At 48.0% G+C, this 9076-nt stretch overlaps 1 protein-coding gene across 4 annotated transcripts in view; it reads right to left on the reverse strand.

Annotated features, from left to right (window-relative positions):
- The window catches only part of SORCS1 (sortilin related VPS10 domain containing receptor 1), a 257959-nt gene extending 249610 nt beyond the window's left edge, over window positions 1-8349 (reverse strand). For 2 of the 4 annotated variants that reach the window (XM_066554122.1, XM_066554119.1), the window contains exon 1: window positions 6922-8345. In XM_066554122.1, coding sequence (XP_066410219.1) covers window positions 6922-7566 — 645 coding nt within the window. In that variant the 5' untranslated portion in view covers window positions 7567-8345. Of the gene's footprint in view, window positions 1-6921 lie in introns of all 4 variants that reach the window. The other 2 variants (XM_066554121.1, XM_066554120.1) reach the window with 2 other exon arrangements.
- Between the last annotated feature and the right edge of the window lie 727 nt (window positions 8350-9076).

Below are 9076 nucleotides of genomic sequence, written 5' to 3' on the forward strand. Positions count from 1 at the left end.
AAAACAGTTTGAGATGCTGTGCATTCCCATACCTGGACATCAGGTGGGACACAGTTCCCACAGGATGCCCTTACTCTGTGAAGCAGCAGTCAGGGGTAATGCCATCTCAGGTGTCCAGCACACTGAGTCAAGGTTTTTGTATCACTGGATCATTTTAAAATGTAGAATATAAGAACATTTTTGGAAATCCATTCCAAAAATGCTGCCTGATTCAAAACAAAAAAATGTAAAAATGTTGCATTTAAACTTTCACAACTTGGGCTTGTTGAGGGCTATTTCTCAGGAGCCTTGGAATCAAAGGAAAATCAATGTGAACCTACAAGATGCTCTGGCCAAGCTACAAGAGCATTTTCCAGAGAAAGAAGTCTTTAATGGGGCAGTTTCGTTCCCCTGGCTGGAGCTCTGCACAACGTGAGGGCTGTATTCACTCTGACGTGGCATGAAAGGCCCAGAGGATGTGAGATTGTCCAAGGCCAGTGCTGACCCTGCAGCCCTTCACATGTAAAGCTGTGTCACAGCTGACTGGGTCTCTAACCCCTCCAGAATGAATTAAGGACTTCTGACCTCCTGCCTTCCCCCTCTGGACTGACTTCACCGTGGCCGCCAGGTTAGGGAAATACAAACATCTTATCTGAAGCCAGGAGGAAAGGGAGAAACCCATTTTCTATTATAAAGTAGTGTATTAAGAAGATTGAAAGCTATAACCCGATTGCTTTACACAGTTTATAGCCTCTCTATATTGCATGAATGCCAGTTGCAACTGTCAGAGCTCTTCCATTATTCTCCTTAATCTCCCCTTGTGATGGGATTTGCATATCCCACCTGTCAGTGGCAGAAGCTCCTCACCATCTCCCAAACTCTTTCACAGAGACCAGCATCACACAATGACAAGCCTTTCTTCCAGTCCTCACAGATTCTCTTTCACTTACTGCTTTCTCTCAGAGCACGGCTCTTCTTATTAACAATTTCCCATGTATCCTATTTCATATTCTGTATATGAAAAGCCTGTGTTTTATCCAGTCAAGAAATATATCTAGAGATGGATTGCAACACAGAAGAAAGAAATACTATGCCTGTTGAGTCATTTTTTTGAAAATTCAAACACACACACACATAAGAAAATAAATACGAAAAATCCTCAAGACCTCTGGTTAAAGGAATAAAGTCCTACACAGTTACAGGAAATTTAGAGGAAATTTTATATCTAGATTGGATGTGAAGTATTTTATTATCCAACAGTACTCAATATAATCAAGACAAAAATTTGAAACAAGGGACTTTTAGCAATATTTTAATTTGATTTGATTTTTTTCTCTGGTTTAAATTCCCATTTTTGTTTCCTCACGTTTTATTCAGCCCTTCCAAAATATATTCTTGGTAGCTCTAGCAAGAGATTAGCCTGAAACAGTCACAGCATCCAGTGCATTATACTCTTAATACTATTATATATTCTTGTAATTTGCACATAATACAGACTCCGTCTCACTGAATTATATTAATGCCAACATCCTCCTTGGATGAATCTTTTCTGGCAGCTGTTTTCAGCACCCTAGGAATCAATCCCAATATGAAGAAACTGACACTGGGGTCATTCCTTCATTCCTCACCGTGGGTCTCACTGAGCATCTGGCTCTGGGCTCCACATCCACACTCATTACCTTAAAATTCCTCCTTTATAATGATTCAGTTGTCACAGGGTATCACAGCATCAGACAATAAAATGCTGGTCACTCATGGGATGATGCTGGCCCCCTGATAGTTTTACTTTGGAGCCACAGCTCTGCCAACAAGAAAAAGGCAGAGGCTATCAACTATGTCCTCTTGCATGAATATGACATTTGGGCAAAGTCTCCAAGTGAGATGTGAAAAAAAACATTTTGATTATGGTCCCCCATTCTAGACTGAACAGAACACTGGCAATTTAATGTACTTTAGGGCCATGCCTTTACTGCCTTACTTGTAAAAAAACAATATATTTGTTATCATCTTCATTCATCAAAAGCAAAAAATCAGATTCAAATTTGAGTTCTTGGGAACCTGACTCTAGAAATTCAGAGTTCACTGTCCAAAACCTGTTGTACAAGCTGATACAGAAAGAAGAGTGCTTGCTTGATTTAGCAAACCAGAGGCTGAACGGGAGTATCATCACTGCCTGTAAAATAATTCCAGGGAATGTAAGTACCAGGGAGGGAAAATAACTTCAATTAAAAGGAACACACACAAATGAAAAAAAAATTAATCTAAATTGCCCAAAGGCAACATTAGAAGAGAAATCAGAGTAGTTTCCAACAGTCAGAAAAAAGGCTTGGAACAGCTACCCAAAAAGGAAGAAGGAAATAGAAGGGTGAAGAATGGAAGGATGTACATGTACATGTACATGTTTTAGTTTGATCAGTCATAGCTGTTGGATGCAGTACTATGTGCCATTCTTGAAATTCCTCATTTTTACAAAGTAGGTCTGAACACTTCAGCTGAAAATCCAACAAGAGTTTCTTCACAATTGCTTTGTCCAGGATGAAATACAGTGCATTGGAAATACATAGGTGCACTATCATTCTGCCTTACCTGTGCCCACTTTGTCCTGTCAGTAACATTAAGTAACATCTTGCAAGCAATACCTAATGCAGAGTTTCATCTTGCCTAAAAGCTCTCCCATATGAGACCTAACTCTTCCCCTGTTGTAATCACCTGACCAGAGCAATGATGACCTTGCAGGCTTCATCCTGCACTGGACCCTTCGGCTGTATCAATTTCTGCTGTGGATGGAATATAAAACCTGTCTGGCCATGGCTGTTTTGAGACACCTCTGTGTCTCCATCAGTCTGATGAGGATCTGCTGCTGTAGAGGACCTCTGAGAAGCTCAGCTTTGTCTTTCCCACCATGTAAATCACAGAAGCTTGAACCAGCTGTTTAAAGGTATCGTGCTCACATAAAAGCCAATCCCCAGGTACAAGGCCAAGTACATGCTCAAATTCTCTGCCACACAATTTGAGATCTACACCAACATCCAGCCCAGGAAAGCACTTTGTCCAGTGCAAGGCAACAGCAAACTGCTATGATAATAACTGACACTGTGAAACCCATGTTGCTTTCTTTCACAGCACCTCATTATAGCACCAGCTGTAGCACCAAGGCACTCACTCAATCTCCTTTACCTTTCAACCTCCTGCAATTTTTTTTCTTTCTCCAGAATACTTTCAAATTAACAAATAAGGCACTGATCTTGCTCCAAGCCAGCTTAGGACAGAAGCAATCTTCATTTTTTGTAAGCCCTGCAAAGCATCTCTATCCCAAAAGCTCATTATGGACATCACCTAGAGTCTTGCTTCTCTCCATTAAAGCCAGGTCTCTCTTTTAGCTCCACACATAAATCTCTGCTAGCTCTTTTTCCCTAGTCTATAGCATGGCATTAAGGGAGCTGTAGAGACTCCAAACCTACAGTGTCGGGACACACTGCATCAGCAACACACTTGGGATCTCCATGAGCTAGAGAACCTGCCAACTTCCACACCACTGATGACATTTCTCAGTGGTGCAATAAGGAGGAGATGTCACTTGTGTATCTTGCAGCAGAAATTTGAGAAAGATTTCAGGTCATATGAACTTTTACTCCAGTTTTATAGGGGCCAGTGGAAAGATGCTCGGGATGCATCAATGCAGGTAAGTGCTGCCAGGACCCATTTACAGACTCAATAGTCTAGGCTCTTATTATATTGTCAGAATGATTTCAGGCAAGGTGCTGGCTTGGGCCAGTTAACACCTCCTTGGATCATCCCAGCCAGTCCAGCACTCAATGCAACCAGGGACCCTTTTCACCCACTTTTGCTGCAGCCGCTCTTCTCTGTCTTGCTGACTGAAAGAGCTCAGGATTGTGGAGATGCAGGACAGCTTTGTGTGGCCTCACTCACCTGCACTGGAGTCAGAAAAAGCCTGAGGCCCACCTGTATTTTAACATAACACTGGATACACTCCTGATTTCATCCACATCAATCATTTGAGAAGCCAGTCTTGCTACACCTATGCTCTCCTCTGGGCAACTCCTGCTGACTCCATCAGTGAAACAAGGTACAGAGGAGAGATTAGAGAATATGTGAACTGTGTCACTACAGATGAGCAGAGCATGCTCCAAGTGGCTGGATGTAAATGTGGATCTGGAGAGCAAGCTGTCCAGGGAGTACCTAAAATCACTGATGAGCCAAAATAAGCACTGATCTAAAAAAAATTATGTTGATGGAGTTAGACTTGGACAACTTGTACTATTATTTCTTATTCTTACTGTACTTGTGGCTTAGCATACAGCAAATTCAGAGCAAAATGCCATCAGTTCAGTGGTGCACACACTTAATATAAAATCACAGCCTAGCCTGAGAGAAGCTGCAAATGCCCAGAAGAATCCCATACAGAATTCAGGAGTCCTTTCTCTTCCACAGCAGTATTGCAATTATATCCACACCACTACCAAAATAAGGATACAAGAAACCACAATGAGGCCGACAGGATAATGTACACTGCAATGCAAAAAACTTGATGATGACAATGCTTTAATTTTCCAGTTTTTCCACTTAACAGGATTTCAAATATTTTGAGCTTTATTTTTGTTTTTCCTGTCCTCACACAGATACTGCAAACTATGATCTTCTTCACACTGTCCCTCTGCCTGGGCAAAGGCAAAAGTTGTTTGACAGCAGCACTTCCAGAGCACACAAGAATGAAAACGAGCAGAGGTGTGTTGCATCCCTGTGCCACAGCATGGAAACTCCAGCAGGAAGCCAGCAGCTGCTGCTGTTGGAGTGCAGGGCACTGGGGTTACACAGCATCCTCACAAGCAGCACACTGGGATCCTCTGCAACTTGCATGCAGGCAAAACTACATATTCTGTACCCTAAAGGAAGCATTTCACCCCAAGCCCATCCCACCCCCAGCTCCAGCACTGATGGGAACCCAGAACCTCCACACAGTGACAATGGGTCGGTGCCACTTTGGGCTCCCTCTGAACACACCATTGCTTCAGCTGAGCCTGGACAAGCCTGTTGTGCATCCAAGTCCTGCTGGGACCCAGCTTCACTCTGTGTTGAGAGAGAGCTGCAAGCAGAACACAAAACAGAACAGCACTGCCAGAGCCCCCACAGTGAAGGGGGGAGCATAATATCCCTGTACACGATGCAACCTGCAGCTCTTTGGGAAGGACAGTCACAAAATGTTTCTCCCTGAAAACATTTGTACACCAACACACGCAGAAAGTAAATCAGTCCCTGACAACAGCAGTCCACGCTACTACCACAGTGGGCAGAAACACATAAACAAATATATGTGTACCTAAACACATATATAACAGTAGATGTGTCTTGAAAAATGTTCAGGTGAAACATAATGTCAGTGATAGAGCAGAGAAACTGCTGCCTGCTGGATGGCTTTTTATATCAGAATCTTTTTTCTTTAGCAAATGGGTCACTTGAAACCAGTGTCAGTCTCAATTCAATTTGTATGAACAGACCTGAGTTCCTACAAGGCAGCTTCTGTTCACACAACTATTTAAGAATAGTCTAGCTGAGTTGTGAAGAAAGGGGAAAGTCCTTCAAAATGGGAATGACAACTATTCCCTTGTCAATTAATTGATTAAAAACTTCCTGATGAGACCATAAAACCATGTCCCAATTAACTAGGGCTGAACCCCACAGTGAAGTCCTTACGACATCCGCTGCAATTTAAATTGAGTAGCTCAGTACAATCTATACCAAAAGGAATTCATAATGACTAGACTATAATTTCAAAATGTTATCAGTCTCCTAGTACTGAAAGCTGAGAGGGAGGCCAAAGATTTCTGCCAAGCAGCCAGAAACCTCCTGGCATTACAGCTGCAGACACCTTAGAGGAGAGCCTGAGTCCCTGTTTCTCCTGGGAACTTGCATGGGCAACAGTCACGGAGTGGTGGCATCCCTTTCTCTCTCATTAGCATTCTGCTCGGTGTCTCTAAGAGGCAAAGTTGGAGAATCCCGACAGACAGATCCCTCCACTTCTGCTGGTCCACAAGCAAAGTTAAGGGCAGGCACAGAGCCCTCCAAGCAATTTACCCTTGCCTTCCCTGAGCCTCAGCCCTCAGCTCCAGGTACGACAGCAGCAGACGCTGGAGGGATACAGTGCCCAAGTTAACCTGGTAACTTTGATGTCATGACTATGGCTCCAGCCTGGAAATCAGTTCCCTACTTCTCTGGCCAGTTTTGTTCTGCTTGGCTCAAGTCAGAGCTGTTCTGATGCTATTCCTGAGACACATGCAGGTTATGAGGAAGAAACAAAACTCTCCTGTTTAACACCTTGGTGGCAAGAGGCAAAAAGCAGCTTTATCCACTACACAGAGACACCTCGGAGGCAAAGTCCGGAAGCCCTCCAGCATCTCTGCATCAGCAGGGCCTGGGGATGAGCCCTTGGGCTGACGTGGGCCCCCACAGCTGGCAGGAGGAGAAGCAGCAGCAGAGGGGCTTTCCCTGGGCATCCTTCCAGCTGAGCCTGCCAGGCTGCCCGTGAGGGTTATCCTGGGGAGAAGGCTGGATGCATCCAGGAGCATCCCCCTAAGGAGACCCTTCCCGTCCGCCGCGGGCGGGGGCAGCGCTGGACGCCGCTCTGCTCCGGGGCGGGGGACACGGGGGCCGGGAGGGGGATGCGCTCAGCGGGCGGGCGGGGAGCGGAAACTTTTTCTACTCCACAAGAATGGCCCTTTTGAAGCCCTTCTGCCCCACTGCACACTGCTAAGCGAAGCCAATCCCCGGCGCCCGGAGGCGCAAAATCCCCTTCCAAGAAGAAAAACCCAGCACCCCCCACCCCCGATTACACACACACGGGGGAGCGGGGAGGGAAGAAAAAGAAGGGGAGAGGGGGAGAAATAAGGGAAGCACGGAGGAGCCGCCCCCGCCCGCGGTACTCACGCTGCTGTTGTGGCCGGACCAGTGCACCATGGCCTGGTTGTGCGCCGAGTCTCCGGCCAGGGCGAAGGTGGTGCTGGCCAGCCGCAGCTCCTCCAGCCCGAAGCGGGCGGCGCCGCCGTCCCCCGGCTCCCGCCCCGCGGCGCCGCCCGGCCCCGGCCCCGGCCCCGCCGAGCCCCGCGGGCTGCGGCCCCAGCGCCGCCGCACCGAGCCCGGCCCGGGGCCGCCCGGCCTGGGGGGGCCCTGGAGCGGTCGGTGCTCGGCCGGAGCCGCCGCTGCCGCTCGGGGACGGCGCTCCCCGGCCACTTTCTCTGGCTCCCTCGGCACTCGCCGTGTCTCCCAGCCGCCGGATTGCATCCCCGCGGCAGCAGGGGCGAGGGTCGCCTGCAGCCCGGCATCCTCCGTGCCGGCCTCTTGCCCTCTCTCACCTCCCTTCTCCCCGAGGAACCTCCTTTGCTCCTTTTCTCCTCTGTCGGTCCTCAAGTGCATCAGTAATCCCTGCTGCGGCTGCTGCTGCGGCTGCACCTGGGAACGGCAGGATCTGCAAGTTATTTCTGCACCGGTAAAGCCATAAGTGAAGAGGAAAAGCCATGTCCAGTACAGGAGAGCAACGTGCCAGGCTGGGTACCAGCCAGCAACTTTTTCCATCGCTGCCGACTGCTGATGAGTGCGAGGGTGAAAGAGCAAGAAGGAGAGCGCAGGAGCGAGGGAGCCGGGCGCTGCCGATTCAGCCGCCGCGGGGTAAACACGGCGAGAACTCCACGTAAAGTTTCAGACTCTTCTGTGCTAGATGCAGCCGAGGGGTAGAGGAGATTACTTTCTTCCCACCTCTTTTTCCCCCTCTTGTATCCTTTATCTTCTTTTGCACTTTTTCCTTTCGTGTCTTTTTCCCTCCTTCTCTTCTCTTCTTTCCTTTTCTTTTTCTTTTTTTTTTTTTTTTCCCAAGACTGGTGTTGCTGATGAGGCTTGTGATGGAAGGCAAAGCCACAACCACACGGGGGAGGAGCTGATTTGAAATCAGAGAGAGAGGGAGAGTGAGAGGAGCGAATCCTGGCTGGTGATTTCTCCCGGCTGCCTCTGTGGAAGTCTCAGCTCGCTCCTCTCCCGCTCGCTCTCTCTGCGCTCCCTCTCACTTCGCCGCTTGTGCATCACACTCCTCCCGCAGCCAGGCCGCCCCGTGTGCCGTGAGTGGCTGGTTACTCACTCCCCCTCTCTCGCACACACTCCGACGACGGACTTACCCCAACTTTCAAACTCGTATCATCCGATCCCTTCCTCCCCTGTGCTTCCCGTCAGCTCAAACCCCTAAAGCCTGCTCCGCAGCATGCTGAAACCTCCGCACAGCGACTGGAAGCAGATGTGCAAAGTGAAGGAACAGTACATGCGTGTGTGTACAGTCTTCCCAGAGGAAATGTTTTAATTCGAATAATTAAGTGGCCTTAAATGTCTGAGCAGGCTCTGAAATAACCCTTTCTTTCTCCCGTGATTGGTGTAAGTGCACTGGAGTTGCTCAGAATAGGCACCTGTGCTTGCTTTTACAGAGGGAAAGTCGCATTTCTGCCCTCTGTTCCCTCCCCCGCCTGTGCTTCACTGTACTGTCGTGCACAGTAGCTGCCGATGCTTAAATAAATCACTCATGCACGGCAGAGATGTACCCACATAAATGCTGATGGAGACAGGGACAAGCTTTTGGAAATGAAATGACAGCACTTGGTGGAGAGGGAGATTCCCCTCCAGTGGTTTATCAGCAGAAAATAAAAAAAAACAAACAACCCTGGTGGCTTTAGCTGTCTCTCAGGCTTTTAGGACCAGCAATTTCCCCCGCAGGAGCTGTGCTCCTCTCTCAGTAGATGTCCTCCCCGCAGGGGGAGCAGTAACAGTGGTGGCCGGAGGAGATCAGCAGGGGCTGCCTGCAGAGCCTGGTGCCTGCTGGCCACGGGAGCTGCTGGTCCTGACCACAGACAGCACTGCTGGTTACTGCCTACAGAGCAGGACAGGGCTCTGAGCTGTGACAGGCACTTCCCAATGCCTACAGCCATGAAAACTGGAGGGAATTGAAAGCTGTTCCACTGGAATTTTATTCCATCCCCGTCTGCCTGCTCCCACTCATTCCCATTTGATTTACGCGCGAGTTTATTTTTTAATTAATATTTTTAAC

The sequence above is a fragment of the Molothrus aeneus genome, chromosome 8, assembly GCF_037042795.1.
Source record: "Molothrus aeneus isolate 106 chromosome 8, BPBGC_Maene_1.0, whole genome shotgun sequence".
Classification (NCBI taxonomy): domain Eukaryota; kingdom Metazoa; phylum Chordata; class Aves; order Passeriformes; family Icteridae; genus Molothrus; species Molothrus aeneus.